Consider the following 21,609-nt stretch of genomic DNA (forward strand, 5'->3'; position numbering starts at 1 on the left):
CTCTCCGTGGTTCTCTGTGGTTCTCTCTGTGGTTCTCTGTGGTTCTCTGTGGTTCTCTCTGTGGTTCTCTCTGTGGTTCTCTCTGTGGTTCTCTGTGGTTCTCTCTGTGGTTGTCTCTGTGGTTCTCTGTGGTTCTCTCTGTGGTTCTCTGTGGTTCTCTCTGTGGTTCTCTCTGTGGTTCTCTCTGTGGTTCTCTGTGGTTCTCTCTGTTGTTCTCTCTGTGGTTCTCTCTGTTGTTCTCTGTGGTTCTCTCTGTGGTTCTCTGTGGTTCTCTGTGGTTCTCTGTGGTTCTCTCTGTGGTTCTCTGTGGTTCTCTCTGTGGTTCTCTCTGTGGTTCTCTGTGGTTCTCTCTGTGGTTCTCTCTGTGGTTCTCTCTGTGGTTCTCTGTGGTTCTCTCTGTGGTTCTCTGTGGTTCTCTGTGGTTCTTTGTGGTTCTCTGTGGTTCTCTGTGGTTCTCTCTGTGGTTCTTTCTGGTTCTCTGTGGTTCTCTCTGTGGTTCTCTGTGGTTCTCTCTGTGGTTCTCTCTGTGGTTATCTGTGGTTCTTTGTGGTTCTCTGTGGTTCTCTCTGTGGTTCTCTGTGGTTCTCTCTGTGGTTCTCTCTGTGGTTCTCTGTGGTTCTTTGTGGTTCTCTGTGGTTCTCTGTGGTTCTCTCTGTGGTTCTTTGTGGTTCTCTGTGGTTCTCTCTGTGGTTCTCTCTGTGGTTCTCTCTGTGGTTCTCTGTGGTTCTTTGTGGTTCTCTGTGGTTCTCTCTGTGGTTCTCTGTGGTTCTCTCTGTGGTTCTCTCTGTGGTTCTCTGTGGTTCTTTGTGGTTCTCTGTGGTTCTCTGTGGTTCTCTCTGTGGTTCTTTGTGGTTCTCTGTGGTTCTCTCTGTGGTTCTCTGTGGTTCTCTCTGTGGTTCTCTCTGTGGTTCTCTGTGGTTCTTTGTGGTTCTCTGTGGTTCTCTCTGTGGTTCTCTGTGGTTCTCTCTGTGGTTCTCTCTGTGGTTCTCTGTGGTTCTTTGTGGTTCTCCGTGGCGACTTCAGCGTGCCCTGGCCGCCGCTTCGGCAACGTGGAGACGCGCCGCGGTGTCGCCGAATAAAAAACAAATTTGGAATCGGAATCTTTATTCATCCTGGAGAAATCCGTACAGCAGTTACAATATGTCCACTGGGGCTATGGGCTCTCCGCACCTCACCCGATGAACACGGTGGCCGCGTGCGGCCACCGTGCTAATTGCACCGTGCTAATTGCACGGTGCTGTGGCGAGAGTGACAGCGGGGATTTAGGAAACCTTTGCTCTCGCGCGAACCATGCTGCCGCCGCTGCTGCCGCCGCTGCTGCCGCCGCTGCTGCCGCCGCTGCTGCCGCCGCTGCTGCCGCCGCTGCTGCCGCCGCTGCTGCCGCCGCTGCTGCCGCCGCTGCTGCCGCCGCTGCTGCTACGTTGGCAGTGGTGCGCACGCGCGAAGGACCGGCATATTCGTCAATAGCGCTGCTCGTAGCACTGCCCTAAAGAGAAAGAAAACATAATCAACAACATGTCATCACAGAGAGAGGGAGATGTTGTTGTTATCATCTGTCTGTGATGAAGAAGAAGACGAAGGGCCATTGCCCGAAACATCGCCTGTTTTGTACAATTTTAACTCTCGAGAGCAGCGTTATCGGCGCATGCATTGCATCGCTTTCTTTCCGTAGTTCAGTTCAAAGTAATTTGCGCAGACCGCATCGAAATTCGTGCAGATCTCCTAGATGTGATGTCAAGTAAACGCGGCTTTCGTTGAGTGGGGAAGGGATGTCCCCCATGATGTTCATCTGCGGATAAGGGGGCCTCATTTAAACAACTGAATGTATTTTTAAAACATGCGTGTTTTTTGTGTTATTTATGCAGAGGACCAGCGGGAATAACGGTGATGATGATGATGAATCTTCTTGGTTCTTTCGGTAAAGTCACGTAGAAGGGAAGTAATAAAATAATAAAAATAAAACTTAATACAATTATTTTATTACTTCCCTTCTACGTGACTTTACCGAAAGAACCAAGAAGATGAATCCCTGCAGTCACGAAAGCTTTAAATCGAAAGATGATGATGAATTTGAAGAAAAATGTAGTGGTACGTCCTACAATGTGGTAGGCATCTGTGTGTGTTTGAGCGGTGGGTGTAGTGGTTGGCACGCTGCACTATGAACCTGGCGACCCGAGTTCGATTCCCACTCACGGCCAACACGAGTGACGATTATTTGAACCGGTCATGGGCCTCCCCTAGGTCGGCTCAGCCTTGAATGAGTACCTGGTGTGGTGTGTAAACATCGCCACCAGGGAGACAAAGGCGGTCGGGCGTGGTACTGGCCACCCACCCCGCGCGTGTACCGTTCCGGCCTTCATAGGTACTCTCTAACAGCACTTGCCCCAACAGTCTGTTAAGGCTATATGGGGGATCTTTGCATTTGTTTGTGTGAGATCAGATTAGTCACACTTTATTGACACTGGGCACACGTTTTGGATGAGTCTTCCGTTCCGGATCGTCTAATGATCTGGGGAATTTGACGATAGAGGCTGGGTTAAACGGTGCCTCGTCTGATAATCTAGTTCTCGCTTTGGCAAAGGAGCTTTCGTCTCATCACAAACATCAATTTCTTTCACGCAATGCATATTATTCAAGTGACATTATTGCGACTGACCGAGGCGAAGATATGCGGTCCACCTCACCTGAAGTTGCAAGGCTATGCACCGCAAAATCTCAATATTTTCTCGGAAACGCTCCACATTCTTCCTTAATGGAAGCAACCCAAGGAATCTTCCAACATACCGTTTTGCTATGACCACAGGGGTAACTTTTTGCCAGATCGTGTGAGGTTGGCGAAAGCTATTTGCCGCACGCGTGAATATGAGTGTAAGAACGTCACGGTGGCATTTTGTGACAGTGGTGCCGATGTTTTTTTTCGCGTGAATTATTATTCTCAGACAATCTTATTGTAGCAAGGAATTTTGAGGAACAATTCCGCTGGGTAAAAGAAAAAGCCGCTAAATTGCGCCCAGCTTTTTTTCTTTCATATCGCGCTTGGGCGAGCGTAGGGCCCCAAAATGCCCAAAACTGCGAAGCGGCCAGCAACGAACAGCACTGTTGGAGGGGCAAATAGATCAGAGTTGACACGTTTCTCGCACTGAGCAAGGTGGGCGAGCATTTTCAAAAATATAGACACGGAAACGTTGAGAGAACAAAAGAAACAATGTTTTCCCAAAGCATTAGACTGTTAATTATGTTTCAATAATAGAGCGTCGCTAATTAATAATTACAGCAGTAACGTATTTCATTGTTTGATAATTGGCTTTGACGAATCCCGGTGAAAGGGAGGCACAACTTAACCCGTACGTAGTGTTTCATGTAGTTTTGGTAACAATGAACTATCGAGCACTTTAATGGCTTTAGCACAAGGCAGGTGATCAATGGTAATGCACAGGGTCCATTTCAAGGATATACAGGGGAAGCATTTTCTTTTGCCGTCACTGACAAGGTATGGTAAGCCATGCCAAAGGGTCTAATTCTTTGCCAGATTCCCCTACACCATTGCCAAACATCTTCAATTGGATACGGTCAGTCAGCAGACTTCTTGTTCGACATCGCCACTTACGGGACAACCTCGCAAGGATTCACGGCGACCTTTAGCGTTTAGCACTCATTAAATAAAAGACACATCCAGGTATCGTGTTGATTGGGTTAATATGCCATATGGGGTCATCATCATCATCATCATCATTTTTCAGCTGTGATCAATCCACTGCTCGTTGAAGGTCTTCCCAAGCATTCACCATCTCTCATGGTCCAGCGAGCATCTGCACACGAGCTGGATTCGTCGCTCCATCTGTGCGGCGGACGTCCTCCCGGGGCGCGTTCCATCCCGTGTCTGCCACTCCGCCGTTAGTCTCGACCACCGGACACCGCTTCCCTTCTCGCCGTGACGCTTGCTGCCTAAGCAAGCGCACTCTACTTCTTTACCAACAGCCATTATTCATGCCTTGCACGTGTGTAAGTATGGTGGACTTCTTTCACACCGTACATAGCCAACCGTGCCCAATCGGAGGTGCGGGAACCTCCTCCGTTAGCCAGGGTTTCTGGAGAGGTCTGGCTTGCATACCCAAATCAGCCATATGCAGCTGCATGAACCACAGTCCTGAACCTCACCCATTTACCCGCAGGATCGGGGGAGGGAGGCAATGGATGCCAACCCCAGTTGCAAGCGATTATTACTTGTTTGCTTGCAACCTTCATTAGCAAGCTGAGACCAGTTGACTGTGGCTTTCAATGGGGTCCTGTGTGGACACTCACCACCGCAGTGGAAAATTGGCAGGCGCATCTTTCAGATGACAAGCCAATAGTCAGTGGGCAGATCAGCTCCACGGTAAGGCATCAAGGACGTGGTCCCGCATCCGCTGTTCTGTCACTATGTAGTCCAGCAGATGTCCTTGCTTGGACCCGGCGTGCATCCATGATGTAGTGTGGATATGCCGATACCGGAACAGAGTATTGGTGATTACAAGCCCATGGGCTGCACAGGAGTCTAGCAGCCTCCTACCATTGTTATTGAGCTGATCTGGGCCCATGACTTCCAATCACTCCGGCTCAGGTGCCTTGAAGTTCCAATCAATGCGCTCCTCTTTCTGTCTCTCATATCGGTATGAGCTTGTGATGTCCTGTTCTATGAAACATTATTATATATATTTCCTTATACAATGTTAGTTTAAAAAATATGTATTTCAAAAACATCAAAATAACCACAGAATGTGATTTTCCCCCTTTCAAATATTTAAATAATTTAATAAATATTTTGGATTAGGTTAGGACGCATCGCGACAAGAAAGGAATGCGTTCCGGAGAACCTCTCGACCAAGGAGATGGAGCGATGGAATTGGCTCATGTGCAGCTGCTGGGTGGACGGTCACATCGCAGCACGGCGGAGAGATCGCGGTGGCTTGGGGCGCCTTCGTCCAGCAGCGGATCGACCATGGCTAGTGACGACGACGACGACGAATATGTGCGCAACGTGATTCCTCGACGTTGCCCTGTCGCTACACGTGCTGCACGACCGTGCTACCCAATTACCCAAGGGTAATGACATTTGCACGCGCGTATTTTTTTTCTCTTCCCCCCCCCACCCCCCGTACTCTTCTTTCTTACTTTGCTTTACTCCCCATTTAACGGCAAGTCAAAATACTCGGAGCGAGCGTAATCCGCAACGAAAGCAAATACTGCACTACAGCCCCCCATTGCTTTTTTTTTGGTGAAAATGCCCCCTTGAAGACACAGTTAACCTTTGGGTTTAGCAAGTGGGATTGAGCCAAGAGAGTTCTCTCCCTCTCTCTCTCTCTCCCTCCCTCCCTCTCTCCCTCCCTCTCCCTCTCTCTCCCTCCCTCTTTCCCTCCCTCTCTTCCTCTCTCTCTCCTGCCACCGCCATCGTTACGGTCACGTTCCCTCCGTCGCTCGCTCCGACGCGACCGTGCGCAGGGCACGTTGGCTGCGTGTCGACGTCCCGTCATTGCCACCGCGAGCCACGTGTGCTTGGGGGGCGAACATTCGACGGCAGCTCTGTGACCAGAATCGCCCAGGGTGGGCCCGATTGCACGTCGAATCTCAGAAGCTAACCGGTTGAAGAGCCCTGATGATGCTCGGATGGGCGACTGTCCTGCGTAAAACGGGCATCGTCGGCTGCTGCAGGGCAGAAAAATCGAATGTTGTACAGTGATTCTAAGCTGCAATGTCTGATGCTCCACGCCTTCACCGACCCGCACTGACCAGCGTGGTGACGTATGGCGATTGTAAGTGCCATGACCAAAAGGCCCTCATCTAGCGGTGGTTTGATGAAAGGTCATTGCCGCCGCGAGCCACGTGTTGATGGAAGGTATCATACGTGAACATTAGATGGGGGAAAATGGTGGCGCAGTCGTTGGTTCGCGCACTGCACTATTCGACTCGGTAAGCTGTGTTCGGCTCCCAGACCGAGTCAGTGATGTCTGACTCGGTACTGGTGGTGTCCCTTCATCGCCAACCCACACTGATCGGTGCGGTGTGGGAGTATGGTCTAACAGGCCCCAGTGAGTGAAGAGTGAGTGGTGGCCTTCATCCAGCAGTTGATTGACCAAGGGTTGTAAAAAAATAATGACAACGTAATTAGGCCACTTACTATGGTATTCCTTTCACTCAAATGACAGCAGTTCAGAGTGTTTACACCAGCGAGCGGGCTGAAGCAATTCCGTGAATTTAATGAAGGGTGTGCGGGTGCCTGCCTGTCACGTGGCAATGTTAAAATATTTATTATTTGAAGAGCTCCAAATCTATGCATTTTTTAATGCCATAGAAGAATACAAATTAACGCACACTCCACTGATCGCACTTGCTACGAATGATTTCTATTGCAATAAGAATCAGTTTATTCAAATATAGGGCATTTATTTTTAATCATTCTCAAATTTCGACCAATCCATCCGCACCTTTGCTTTTCAGGGGGAGATTTGATTTTTTTTATATATAAAGCCAAAAACTCTGGCAATGCGGGCTTCTCATCAATCACACTTGGTCTCTGCACTTTATTAACAATAAAAGGGCTAACGCTGCTCGATGCATCATAGCTGGCGGACAAAAGACGCCAGAAGGAATTTAAATCATTGCGCTGCGAACGCTGCACGCGAATCTTGAAGGCGGCGTTCACGCCGCCGAAAATGATTGCGTTCACACGAGCAAAGAGAGCCGGCGGAATTAGCGTCGGCAAAAAAAAAATTGTTAAAATGTGCATGCTGGCTTCAAACGGCGAGGACGCTCGCCGTCGCGCGCCTCTCTCCGCTGCAGCGCTACGGCGCACTTTTAAGCAATCATCGCAGAACTCGTGCGTCTCAGGTATCCGTCGCATCTCGGCACGCTCCACTCCCTCCCGCCGGGACCCTGGCTACGCGGCGAGCCACGAGATGCACGGCCGACCCACAGCCCGCACCCCGCACCCACCAACTCCCCGTCCCTCTCGGCGTCGTGTAACACAAAAAGCGTCGTCGTCATCGTCCTCCCCCCCTCCCCCCCCACACTCTTTTTTGTTTCGCGTGAAAATATGTGGCCGCCGCTCAAGTTGTCGAGAACGCTCACGCCCGTGCAGTGTTCGGGCGCTGAACAAACGGAATTCAGTTTTGGAGAGAGAAGTTCGCAAACTGGAAAGCACTGCAGAGGACTAATATCTCGAGATGGCTGCGGGGAGAAGGATTATTGTAGGCGGAGGTCCGGGATAAACACCACGGTGAAACAAAGGAGGCGAGCGAGATCACGATGGAGTGCGTCCGAGAAATTCCACGTGATAATGAGAGACGAAAATGGCAATAAGCCTGTCGAAGATGAAGGGAAGCGAATCCGTGCCTTTTACCCTTCCCATGGCTCATGGGGATCTGACAACTCGGACTAAAACTAAACACCTGAGAAGAACGTGAAAGCAAATCTGAAAATTATGCAAAGACGCATTGAGATGAGATAATAAGAAGGTATGACTTGGCACCGAGGTTATCCACGGCTTAGATTCGCAACGGGGAACCGTGGACTGTGACGAATAAGATGAAACAAAAGCTGAAAATTATGCAAAAAAGAGCACTAAGATAGAAAGATGAAAACGTGGATCCACGTGACAAATGTATATTAGACACATAATAATAATAATGATGATGTCTAAAAGGAAGCAAGCGGGCTCGGGCATGGCTCATTCCGACAAGCGGCGTAGCTGCGTGTACAAGACCGGCGATGGAATGGCAGGCGAACGTGTGGACCATCGGAGCGTTAGATGCAGCAACGAGATGAGCTCATGCCCAGGAGCGAGATACGTCGTGGCATCGTAGGACAGCGAGGGATGGTGACAATGTTGGGGGGAGGACTTGATCTAGCAGTGGATATAACTTGGCCATTGATGATTCCACCGTGGTAATTGTATTTTGAAGAAATTATTAATATTTCGATTTAAAGCTTTCGTGACTGCAGAGATTCATCTTCTTGGTTCTTTCGGTAAAGTCACGTAGACGCTGTTTTTCTGACAGACCTGTTCTTCACCTGAGGATGGCTGCTTGCGTTGTGGCCGAAACGTCGTGAGAATTATTTTATTATGTTTTATTTTTATTATTTTATTATTTCCATTCTACGTGACTTTACCGAAAGAATCAAGAAGATTATTAATATGTATTACATTTTATTTCATCCATTAACCTCTGTAAGACCGATTAAAATTGTGTTGTATTTTATAATAATATTTGTAATGTCAATCCACTGTTGGGTGAAGAGCTCAAAATGCCTTGTTAGTCATGGGAGTTGTTTGACCATACTTCGCTACGCTGGTCAATGCGGGTTAGTGAAGGGGGGAGGGGGCAGTTTTTAAAGGAAGTTCAGATATCATTCTCCACGAACGTTGGCCATGATTGGGAATCAAACTCGGGTCAACGGGGTCTATAGCGCATTGCACTTATCCCCTAAACCACCACCGCTCCAGCCCTATGGGCTTATAATAACACATATGAACACACACACCGTACAGACCAGAGAAAAACCCAGTAATAGATGGATTAAAGAATAATACAGATGACAAGAGGACATCAGGGATAGGCTTCTTACCAAATAAGCAGTTAAAGCATCAGAAGATTGAATCACAGCTCTCATCTAGGCAACGATCGATCCGTGCGGCAGCCCTCGTCGGAATCATGACTCTCTTTAGTCCTTTTTATGACGCGGTGCTATATGTCAAGTGCACGGCAGGGCTAAGACAAGCAATAGCTCATGGTCCTCCTTCTGGGTAGTTTGCATCTCAATAAAGTTCACATGTGTCACGGGAAATGGATTTAAGCGCCGGAGCCTAATCCGGCAGTACATGCACGGACACGCGAACGCACGCGCGCGCATGCACGCGCACGCACGCACGCGCACGCACGCACGCCCACGGACACGCGCACGCACGCGCACGGACACGCGCACGCACGCACGCGCGCACGCGCACGTACGAGCAAACTGATGCGGGCAGCCGATGCAAACCCATTACGCCGCGCACGTGGGGCTGAGGGGCGTGCAATCGAGCGCCCTTGCAAATGCCAACGTGCGTGCGAGCCGCTTGCCCACGACGCAGCGAATGCGTGCCAGCGAATAATGCGTTAACGCGGAACAAGCAACGTGCTCCGATGCATGACCAGATCGCTAACAGGTATGGCAGCAGAGTGGGTGTTGGGCCAGAAATTGGAGGCCGCTGGCGTCGTTTTGCCCGTTGCTGCTGGAATTACTGTCAAAAATAAAAACGTACGAGTAAGCGAGCGAATTCTTCAAGGATAAGCACGGTGAATGTACCACTTCTTGCTCGCCACTGTCAAATAACTACATATTGGGTGCGCAGCTATAGATTGCGCCGGAGAAGAGCCTTGCGGCAAAAATGGTAAAATACAGATCTGCGCAAAGTGGACCAAATTGCCTTTTTCCCTCCTCACCTTCATCTTGCCCTGTGATTCGAACAAATGTACAACATTTTATGGTACTTTTTGTGAATCAACGCACCCGAAAATCTAATTTGACAGTCTGTTCTTTTTGACACCAATGACTCAAAAGGAAAAGACTCTCTCAGCGCTGCGATGGGCAGGATAAGCTCTGCGGAGTTGAGATGAATGGCACTTTATACAGGGCAGCAGAACATTTGTTAGCGAAGACTCTCAGCTCTATAACTGGACCACCGCACTTGCCTTTCTTCAGATTCCATCACAGAAAACTGTATCCAGCCGTGTTATTTTTACAGTAATACTCCGATTTACGTCTTCTCCTGCCCATGTCGTCACCTTCTGAACACCGCTACCCATCTCGACCCCCGTGCTTACCTCGCTCACAGCATCGTCCATCCTCTCTCGTTATCCGCCGCCTCGGGCTTCGCGTCCACCACTCACTCACCCTGTACATCGCTTCATTGATTGACGTCGCTTCGATATTCGTCGCCCCGCACCTTTCAGGAACGCATCCGCGACGTTAACCGCGGTGTTATTGTACGTGCTTTATTTTTTAATTGCTGCCCGTACTTTGAAATACGACTTTATTTTCGAAATAATCTCATTTTAAGTATTCCTATATCTACAGAATGTTTTACTAAATAAATAAATAAACATCCCATGGATTATAAATATTAAATAAAAAAGAATCACTCTGCTTAAAATGTTTCGTAGGGTGAGAAAATGTGAAGTCTACTTTCTTTCAACTCTGTAGAATCCTGTTTGGTATTTAAACAATTTTAATGTAGTCGTGAATAAATCCGTCCTTAGCTGTAAATATATTCTGGTGCCTGGGTGGCCGGCACATTTCCATAATTCATCATTTGCATTTTGGTGAAGATCTCTCATTCTTCTGTCGGTGCAATACCGCACCACCACACGCACAGCAGCCCAGGACGTGACCTGCATCGAACACTCACTCCTGTGTGATTAGTGTCGGTGCGTAATTGATGAGAGGCTTGCGCTAAACAGGCCCTGTGGCCTTGGAAGAAAGAAAAAAAACACCAGTTGGGATTTCCGTCCGAAATAAATGGCTTTAAATTTTTTGCCAGCTCTGGGAGCGTGTGATAAAGAGGCGGGGTCAAGATGTCATTAGTCTGACCTTACGGCAGAGAGCCTGGAAGGCACTGCAAAAATTCGGTGAAGTTAAACAAAAAACCGAACGCGCCACCGATTTCTCGCACCAGTCAATCACGGGCATGTGTCTTGATGTCCGGGTAAAGGACGCGAGGAACGATGCGGTTAAAGGGGAGGAGAATATCGACGGGGCCTTTGTCATTCCACTGCTGAACGTTCGGCCCTTCCCAATGTCATGCCAGTCAAGGGAGCTGTGGTGTAAGAAGGAAAAAAAGGACTGCTTAAAATTGCCATGGTATGTGTCCAGCCGGTGCCAAAGTTAATATTTATCTCATGGAGGATGCCGTATACCTCCAGTGTTCATCCAAAGACTGAAGCACACAATTAAACACATTCCTGCGGAGGGAGCTGGTAGGAACGTTGGGTTGCTCGGTCAATGGCCAGGGTCAACGGCGGCGTGGTGTATTCCGCAAATATGCCCGACTGTGAGGGCGGGCACAAGCTGGCGTGCGTAGGTTAAACGTTGAGTTTTATAAGGGCACCTCCCCACCCAGCCCCAACCCTCCCACCCCCCACCCAGCCCCACCCTCCCCGCCCAGCCCCTCCCCACCCTCCCCTCCCCACCCAGCCCCACCCTCCCCACCCAGCCCCTCCCCCCCCTCCCCACCCAGCCACTCCCTCCCCACCCAGCCCCTCCCTGCACGACGGACGGACACAATAATCCCCTGTGGGCTGGTGGAACCAGTGGGTTCCTACCAGTACAATTGATAAGCTGCAGCTTTTTGTCAACGCACTGCTGAATGGAGGACCTTCCCCTATGCCACGTCGATCATGTGGGTTGTTTGACCATACTTCACCGCGTTGGTCGTTGCGGGTTGGTGAAGGTGGGGATGGGTCCCGGGACTGAGTCGGACATCACTCACCGCCTGATGTTAACTTTGTGGCCGGGAATGTAAGTCAGGTCACTGGAGTCACAGTGCAGTGCACTAATCACCGCACCACATTTCCATCCCCAACATAAATACAACACAAAAATCGCCACAAGTGCGACCGCAAAAGCATTGCATTACAGTTGAAACAGATCTGTATGTAAAGAACCAGGGTGTATTTTAATTTTCTTTACAACTGGACCTGCCTTCGGGCAAATAATCTGGAATTCATTGGCTTTTATCAGATCTGGGACGCTAAGCATGGTTGAGCCTGGATCTTGCTTGGACGAATGACAATCATGCATAATAAGGTTTTACAGGTTCCAGGACAATATGGAGGCAGTGAAACAACATCTATTGCTGTACTGCACATCTATGCTCCCCTATCTTTGCTATCTGCCTTCACCAATCTGCACTGACCAGCGTGGTGAATAAATAAAAATATCTTGCTCTGTTTATAAATCTATATACCTTTGTCAACACACTTAACCTCCAACCTCAACGTATTTGCCCAACGCTTCAATGAGTTATTAGAGAAACAATAGCGCATCATATCATCAATGATTTGGTTTATAAGTGTGGAATCTATACGCATCATCTACATTGCAATGAAAGCACTCAACATGCGGAGGCGTTTAAAATTTCACGGAACGCTGGATGAGGCACTGTGTGATAAGGACAGAAATTTTACAGTGACAGAGTTTTTATTATCATAAACAATACTAAAACTAAACACTTTTTATCTTACCAGGTAAATCCCACTGTGCTATATAGTTCTTCTTTCAGAAGCGACCTGGTGACACGTGATAGCTCAACGAAGTGGCTTATCGCGTGGAAATGTATAGCAGCTGAATTATCTAAACGCGTGCTTCTAAATGTGGAGGGGGAAGCAGGAGGACCCGGATAAAAATCCACGCGACCACCGGGAGAGAGAGAGACACGCAAACTCCAAATACACAGGCGTCAGTGTCGGGATCGAACCCACGACCTCCTGTATACCACTGCGATGTAGTTAACATCTCGCTACCACGGCGGCCACGTTGGTATAAGTCAGGGGTCGGGAACCTTTTTTACTGGGAGAGCCATAAAAGCCAAATATTTCTAAATATATTTCATTGAGAGCCATATAGTATTTTTAACGTATAATAAATTAAATATGTCTTACTTTTAATGCGACTTCTGGTCACGGGACCCGTGACCCGAGAAATTTTATCTTCAAAACTAATTTATGTTTACTTTAAATTGACACAGTATTATTAAGCAATATCACAAGTATTTTAAAATCAGTTCGAAACTGATTTTTTTTTTAATTTTTATTTTATTTTTCAACTCAAAATTGTCTGGGAGCCATATGCCGTCACCGGAAGAGCCATATATGGCTCGCGAGCCATAGGTTCCCGACCGCTGGTATAAGTGGTCCAGCCAGCTCACGCAGCGATTCTAGATTTGAAGCTTTCGTGACTGCAAGGATTCATATTCTTAGTTTTTTTCGGTAAAGTCACGTAGGTAAAAAATTAAAATTAATAAAAGTAAAATAAAAATAAAATCACGACGTTTCGGAGGCAACACAAGCTTCTGTCTTCAGGTGGAACCGTCACAGCCCGACAGCTGTATAAAGTTACTTGATACAGCTGTCGGGCTGTGACGGAAGCTTGTGTTGCCTCCGACGGTTCCACCTGAAGACGGAAGCTTGTGTTGCCTCCGAAACGTCGTGATTTTATTTTTATTTTACTTTTATTAATTTACATTTTTTTACCTACGTGACTTTACCGAAAAAACTTAAGAATAATGCAGCGATCTTTGATAACTCACGTAATTAATGGTTATGTGTCCGTTGAGAAGACCTCCTTATTTGTGATCACGTCCTTACGGGATGTATGTAATATTGCCTTCGACAATCCATGGTCGGTGGCTTCCAGCCTGCTTGCACTTGTTAATCCCAATAATGAATGTCACGAAGTTATTTCCACCACATTGCTCACAGTTACATTTTCCATACAGAACTCGTTGCATAACGACAACTTTACATTTTCCGTGCAGTTCGTTTGGCATGGGAAATCAAAAAAATGTTGTCACAATCCCTGCTGTATTATCCACAGTGATAACTATGGCTTCGTGGATATAAATATTTTTTGGTAAAAATGAAAAGTAATACTGATGAATTATTCATGCGCTCAATTGCCAATCTTCTACTAATCCCATATTCGTGATGAATTTTTATTCATATATATAAATGATAATAATTGGAATGCATTAAGCTTGTTTTTCCACGTGTCGTGCGACGAGCATTCTTATGCCAGACACTGATTCAATTAGAGTGGCACGGATCACATTGTACCGTGATAACCGCTGCCGGAAATAAATGATATTACAATTGCTTCTACTTTGTTTATCCTTAATACCAGCTCGAGGCCACAAACCACCCACCCCACCGTCGAACATCTCCCCAACTAAAGTTTGCACCGATGCATGCTTCGTCGACAGCCAAAGCAACGTTCCCCTTGGCGGGCAGGTCTCAAGCTCGATGTGCATCGCGGAATGTGTAAACGCCTCGCGAAGATTCGCTTTGAAAGTTGCGCTCGAGCACGCCTCGCGCGCCCAGACAGATAACAGCTCCTCTATATATTAAAAAAAAACATTAATTGAGGTAGCAGAGGGGTATAGAGTACCTTTAAGCTCATTGTGTGGCAATCAAGTTGGCTATCTCTTGCTGCACCAGGGCTCTCTTTACAATGTCTGATGGAAGGCTTAAGACCTCTCGTACTGCCCGTGGCTCCTGTCCAAGTAGCTTCTTCGTGTGTGCAAAGGCTTCAGCCACTATTATTACCGCAGGTTTGAACGTTAAAGTGCCGGGCGTGTGAATAATGCATGATACTTTTTCTCCGGGTACATAATCACTGCGGTTGCCGTGATATCATTTTTCACGGTACAATATGAACGTCATTATCATCATCGGTCACGGCCAATCCACTGCTGGTGTAAGCTGCAAACGCTCATGATCCTGCGATAGAATAACCTACCGAGCACCTGCCCATGAACGGATTTCATCACTCCATCTCCCTTATGAACATTCTCTCAGACACCTTCCAATCCTTGGCTGCGACTCCGACATTCTCCTTCAAATCTGGCCACTAATCCTTATCCTAATCTCCCGCCAAAGCCCGCTTATTTTCTTAATATTTGTATTGATGTCATTATTCTCTCGTCCACGTGTTCCCGTTTCCGTCTCTCAATTTTCATTTCAAGCATTCATTTCTCCATGCTACTTTGCAATTGTTTTCAGTCGTTCGCTCTCTACACGCATTAATAACCAACCGTGTTTCTATACCATCTGTCATAGCAGCTTTTTCACTCAGCTGTAACCTTTCACGCCCTGACTACTATTTCGATATCAGTTTCCCTGAACTTATTCACTATATTTCACGTTATATACGCCACGATTGTATTTGATGTACAAAGCATGAATATAGATTGGTTAAAAACACTCGATTGTAAGTTCGCTCAACGGGGGCCGACCCATACGTTTATCCAATCGTCAGTTCTTTACCATGTTTTATCCCTGAGTAGAGACTGTGTTATCCCTGAAGTAATGCGCATTGCATCTACCCCGCCCCTCTCTGCAAACCGTGTGATTTTGTTGCAATCAAAGCGCAAAAGTTGAGCAAAGGGTAAAGCGAGAACGTTGCTTTCCCAGGCACAACTCCAGAGCACGGCTCTCAGTCACGTTGAGCGCAGCATCACGGTGATGTATCGTCCAGTTGCGTTCGCCTCGTAAATATATATTGTTTACATTTATATACAAATATATAAAAAAAATCGGTGCCCGTTGTTTGCACGCTTCCCGATTAGTCACACACGCATCACTGGAACTGTGAATTAAAAGTGAAAATGTTTCATATTTTGCGAGAAAAATTGTCGCCATTCTATTTACCACCATTTTTGCTTTTACATTAATATTTAATTTTACCAGATAAGGCGCACTGAGCTGTATTGCTCTTTTTCAGAAGTGACTTGACCATAAATGATAGCTCAATGAAGTGACTTATCACGTGTAAATTATAGCAGCCAAATACTATAAGCGCGCGGTTCTAAATGCGGAGGGAAACCCCGAAGGACATGGAGAAAAATCCATGCACCACGGGGAAAGAGACATGCAAAGTCCAAATATACAGCAGCAGGCGTCAGGGTCGGGATCGGGATCGAGCCCACGACCTCCTGCATACCAGGCGAGGGAGATAACATCTCACCACCGCGACACCCGGCCGTCAAGGGACGTTGGCACCTAGAGAGATGCCACCAGTGGACCTGTTTGTAGGCGAGGTCACGAGCGGAGTGCCTGTGGCCAAATCAGAGGAAATGCTCAATGATGCTGTCGTCACATCTCAGGAGCCAAGCAACTTGAGCCTGGATAGTGTTTGTACGGGCATTCACCATGCACACAACACGAGATGTGGGTCGGGGTGGTGTTACGTTGTCGGCATAGGGCAGCATAGTCAAATCAATTGTACTATTGCAACTCTATGATCCAGCGTCTATGCCAACCCTCACTGACCAGCGTGGTGGAGTATGGTCGAATGACACCCACGATCCAATAGTCTGTTAGAGGCTATGCGGGTGGGACTTTGTGTTTTTTTTAACTACCAGGACATTCCGCGTGATTTCTTTTTCTAGTCTGGGCCTTGTGGTGAAGAGCGTCGATTTTTTAGGCAAAAGTCAATGTGGGGGGGGGGGGGGGGGGGGTGGAGAGATTCACATGCTTCAGCAGCTTTAATCAACGCCGCCCGCTCACCCACCCTGAGCCCCCCCCCCACCTCCAACCTCTCCAACCCGAGGTCGTGCATTGACATCACGGCCCGATGTTCATTGACGCACGTAAGCACTCGACATTAGACGTTGCCACGTGCAGATGGGGGCATGTTTGTACTTCGCAATTACAACGGACCAGAGCATGCTAATATGGCAGCGTAATTCCATTTATGATCAAGGAGTGAACTTGTAGCCTTATGGATCCGATGAAACCACTTATTTGCACTTTTTTCCTACACCCCTCCCCCACCCTCGCGAAGATTGATTTCGTGTCACCGCGTGCCCTTTCGTAAATCAGTCTGACAGCCGCATATTGCCACCGCGGAAACGTACGGGGCCCTTAGCCCCTTTTAATACCGCGGTAATGCAGAACGTCAAAGCGTATTGCGAGCATACTTCTCGCGTGCCAAGGTGCCGCCCCCATGCTTGGTACTGAGCTGACACACACACACGTACAGACATAGAGACACATACACACACATACACACACATACATACACAAACATACAGACACACACATACATATACACACACATACACACACATACACACACACACATACACACACATACATACACATACATATACACACACATACACACTTACACACACATACAAACACTTACACACACTTACACACACATACAACAACAACAACAACCGCCATTCGCCACTAAGTGGCGGTGACGTCACCACGATGCTTGTGCCAGGCCAAGTGCACCTTGAGGCCACGTGAAGTGTCGAACGCCCGCTGGCAGGAGGTCACGGGGCAGACCCAGCAGGTGCCACTGGTCGACTGACCGAGATGACCGAGATGACTGGCTGATGCACCACCTGTGCCCCCTACTGTGCCAACTTGCTGTGCTTTAGCCACCCGGCGCTCCGCTCGTTGTTGTGAGCGTCGCTCCTCCGCCCTCCGTTGTTGTTGGAGGGCGACTGCCTCCAACTGCCCAGTAGCGTCCTTCACGAGCCTCCTCCACTGAGGCCGATCTTGACACCGCTGGTACCAGTCATCGGCAAGTCCACTCAACTCCACGTCCTCCTGTACCACATCACTCCATCTCTTCTCCAGCCCGTGCCGCGCCCGTCTAGCCCCCTCGATCCGGCCGAACAAAAGCTATTTAGGCATGCGGTGGCTGGGCATGCGGGCTACATGACCCAGCCAACGCAGCCTCGCCTGCCGGAGGAGCTCACTGATGGGACTTTGCCCAGATCTTTCAAGGATTTGTGAGCTCCTCACACAATCCAGCCTGGTTAAACCCAGGATGGATCGTAGGCAGGCCAGCCTAAATGTTTCCAACCGGCGAAGATGCTCCACCAGGGGGGTCCACGTCTCGCAAGCGTAGAGAAGGGAGGGAATGACCGTGGCCGAGAAGACCTGAAGCTTCGTGCGGAGCGACAGACCAGGTAGCTTCCACACAGCGTTACGCAACCGATGAAAAAATATTGCCGCTCGACTGATTCGGAGTGAGACCTCTGCTGATAAACTGGAGCCGGTCATAAGCACACTGCCCAGGTATGGGAAACTCTCCACTCTCTCCACAACTGCCCCATCACCAATTGGGAGTTGTGGGGGTGGAGTGTCCGATGGTACAAAATACCCAGGCAGGTGCTTAGTTTTGGTGGGGCTGATGGTAAGGCCCCACCTCTTAGTGGCACGCTCCAGTCTCAGCAGCAGCGTCTCCAACTCCTCTTCTGAATGAGCAGCTATTACCAAATCATCGGCATACATAACGTGGTTGACCAATAGGGAGCCATCCCTTGATCGCACCCGGGCATCGATCAGCCTCCCATTATATCTGTACCAAATGGAAATTCCCCCGGTACAGCTATTGAAGGCTTCTCGAACTACGCGGTCAAAATAGATGTTAAATAATGTGGGAGCCAGAGGACATCCCTGTCGCACCCCAAGGTGTACAGGGAAAGGCTCCGACTCCCGGCCACGTAGTTTTACCCGGGCCCGCTCACCATCATGAAGGTCCTTAATGATCGTGAGCAGAGGGTCAGGGACTCCGAAAGCACGAAGAACAACCCAGAGCCCAGTCCTACTGATGGTATCATAGGCCTTGACCAGGTCAATAAAGCAGAGATGTAGGTCTTTTTGGAATTCCCTACACCTCTGCTGTAGCAGACGGACAGAAAATATGGCATCTGTGCAGGACCGCCCTTTCCTGAAACCGCATTGGGGCTCCGCAAGCCTCTCCTCAGCGTGCCTAGCAAGGCGATGTTGGATAATCCTTGCCAGGACCTTACCCGGCACACTGAGGAGTGAGATGCCCCTGTAGTTGTTACAGTCGGTACGGTCCCCCTTCTTAAAGAGGGGGACCACCAGGGCATCCTTCCAGTCCTGCGGAACCCGTCCAGTGGTCCAGACTGTTGTTATGATGTCATATAGGGCAGTCTGTGCACAAACGCCACCCTCCCTCAGCATTTCGCTTGGGAGATCATCTCTGCCCGGTGCCTTCCCTGGTCTCAGACACCGGATCGCCCTCAGTACTTCCTCAACAGCTGGCACCTCAGCCAGCCACTCACAGGGGGTGACCTCTTCCAATATTTGAGGCACCGCAGCCTCAGCAGGGTTATCACCACTTTGTGTCATGATGTTTTCCTGGCTGAGAGAATTTCCCTCCCCCAGGACCTCACAGAAATGCTCAGCAAATCTGCAAACCTGTTCCTGGGGGTCGGAGATTGGATCACCGTTTTTTCCTCTAATGATGGTAATAGGTGTGGCGCTGCAGGTTACTTTTTTGATGGAGTTAAATAGTGATTTGTGATCACGGGCCACTGAGGCAGACTCCATCTCCTCAGCAACCCGCGACCACCACCCATCCTTACAGCGCCTTACGGCTCTCCGAACTTCCGAGCGAAGGCTGCGGTAAACCTCCTCATTCTCTGACGTGGGATGCTGTAGGCGATGAGAGTGGGCCTGTCGCTTTTTCTCAATTAACCTGAACACCTCCTCTGTCAGCCAGGGTTTCTGGGGAGGTCTGGACCGCGTACCCAAAGCAGCCATTGCAGCTGCATGAGTCACAGTCTTAAACCTCGCCCATTTCCCCTCGACATCAGGTGGAGTGGGGGACGATGCCAACCCCAGCTGCAAGCGATGATGAAATTCTCGCTTGAAACTTTCATCAGCTAACTGAGACCAGGCCACTTTTGGTTGGAATGGGATCCTGGGTGTACACCCACCACCCGAGTGGAAGAAAGGCAGGCGCATCTTACAGATGGCTAGTCGATGGTCAGAGGACAGATCAGCTCCACGGTAGGTCCTGGTGTCAAGGACATGGGCTCGCATCCGCTGGTCCGTCACTATGTAGTCCAGCAGATGTTCTTGCTTGGACCCGGCATGTATCCATGATGTTGTGTGGATGCGCCGATGCCGGAAGAGCGTGTTGGTAATTACAAGCCCATGGGCTGCACAAAAATCTAGCAGCCTCCTACCGTTGTTATTGAGCTGATCTGAGCGGGCCTCCGACACAAGCCTAATAAGTGTTTTGCATCGTAGTTTAGTGGTAGTTAATGAAGGTGGAGGGGTTACCAGCCCCTCGCACCCGTCCAGAGCCCCCCCTGTGGTGGTTACAAACGCGATGAAGGGAAAAGCCAATCTAAGTTGGCCCTCCCCCCACGGCACTGCCCACCACAGCGTTGCCGTCCGGCACCACAAGGAGGTAGGGGGTTGTTTTTGCCGGACTATACATACACACTCACATACACACGTACATACACACACATTCACACACACACATACACACATACACGCACGTGCGCCGACGGAAAAAGTGGAAGGGGGGGGGGCAAAAAACTAAAAGCGTCCCCTCGGAGATTTAGGAATTAACACGCCGCTCCACAAACTCCGTTGCCACGTTCTGCGCCAGGGAGGTAGATGCGTGCTCGCAGAGAGAAAAAAATTGTTGTCACAGAAAGCGTGTCGTCCGTTTGTAGCGGTTTGTTCAAAAAGCAGTTAAAATACCCAGTGGGCACAGCAGCACATATTGTGAATATTTACTGTGTTTACTGGCGAGCCGATGATACGCGTCGGTGGAAACGCGGGCGTGCACACCCTGGGGACTTGCCGAGCCACACTCTGCCCGGCAAGAAATGAAAGAGAAAAGGAATTGGAAACGGGGTTTCTTTTTTTTTCTTGAAATAATAAATATCGTTTGCTTGACAGTAATACTCCTACGACCATGAACCTAACCGTAACCCATGCCCGTTTTTATATTTTCATGTGGCCAATAAAACGCCCGCCCTAACATATAGCCCAATAAAGCACATTCACAGTAGATATCCTTTTAACATAAAGCATTGTAAAATAAAAAATAAAACACCCGGCAGCAAAAATAATAACAACACCGACAAATAACGATAACACTAAAATTACTAATAAACACAGACGTATGCAAAAAAAAAAAGCGAACGGACGCGGCCGTTTAACGGAGAGTTACTATTTTGCGCGCTTCCATTTGTTTTCTAAAAAAAAAAAATTGAGTTTTTTTTTACGAGATCGTTTTCTCACGGCGGAGGATGAGAAGGCACCGCCCTGCCGGAGAGGCGTGCGGCGAATCATCGCACGGTTTGACCTTTTTAAACGGAGGCAGCGGACGCGGCAGCAAGGTGGCCAATTCATTACCTCCGTGTGCTCGTTTCTCCAGCCCTTCTTCATCATCATCATCATCATCGTCGTCGTCGTCGGCTGTTCGTTAATTCCTCCTCAATTTGCGCGACTTGTTACGCTGCGCTTGTAGAAAATGTGCACTACATCAAGGAGGGGGGAGGCATAGGGGGGAGGGGGAATGCCGAAAGCGTAGTACACCGGCTGTTCCTGACACCGCCGTCAAAGACAACCGTTTGGATATCAACCAAATAGTCAGCGGTGAATAGGCAAAATGTGCGGCGAGCGAGTCTTGATTTAGTTGGGGCTTAATGAAGGGAAGAAGTTTAAAGCTTTCTGTGAAGCGCTTCCATAATTGTGCGATCTTTGAAGCACACGGAGAGAGAGAAATTGCTTTGTGCAGTAACAGGATGAAAAGGCGAGGGGGGGGGGAAATTGTGCAAAAGCTTGATGGAATATTTAAGCTGCCACAATCAGGAGAGACGAGGCTTGCTGCCAAATTCTGCTGAATAGCGCACTTTTCACTTTCATAATCTGCCCACGTTGCCAGGTTTACACGTCTTCAAAAACAAATTATCGGTGTTTTTACGGACGGCTGTCGAAGTTTTAAGATGCGCACATCGGCAAAGGCAATTTACGCGACGCATCCTCCCACGAGTAAATTAAAATGATATATATTTTT

At 48.6% G+C, this 21,609-nt stretch overlaps 1 protein-coding gene across 1 annotated transcript; it reads right to left on the reverse strand.

Annotated features, from left to right (window-relative positions):
* Nucleotides 1-1,171: 1,171 nt before the first annotated feature.
* On the reverse strand, nt 1,172-21,045 carry LOC133352539 (ice-structuring protein 4-like). The gene is made up of 2 exons (XM_061568249.1): nt 20,946-21,045; nt 1,172-1,486 (listed from the first exon to the last, which is right to left on the reverse strand). Exons 1-2 carry the CDS (start codon nt 20,991-20,993, stop codon nt 1,172-1,174), a joined length of 363 nt encoding a protein of 120 aa, XP_061424233.1. The 5' UTR covers nt 20,994-21,045.
* Nucleotides 21,046-21,609: the final 564 nt, after the last annotated feature.

The sequence above is a fragment of the Lethenteron reissneri genome, chromosome 41, assembly GCF_015708825.2.
Source record: "Lethenteron reissneri isolate LAM-NWPU_2019-01 chromosome 41, ASM1570882v1, whole genome shotgun sequence".
Classification (NCBI taxonomy): domain Eukaryota; kingdom Metazoa; phylum Chordata; class Hyperoartia; order Petromyzontiformes; family Petromyzontidae; genus Lethenteron; species Lethenteron reissneri.

Bases quoted from the DNA above. Each gene is read 5' to 3' on its own strand.
- LOC133352539 (XM_061568249.1), bottom strand. From the start codon at position 20,993: ATGATGATGATGATGATGAAGAAGGGCTGGAGAAACGAGCACACGGAG. The intron at 1,487-20,945 runs GTAATGAATTGG...CTTTCTCTTTAG, and splicing joins GGAGAAACGAGCACACGGAG to GGCAGTGCTACGAGCAGCGC.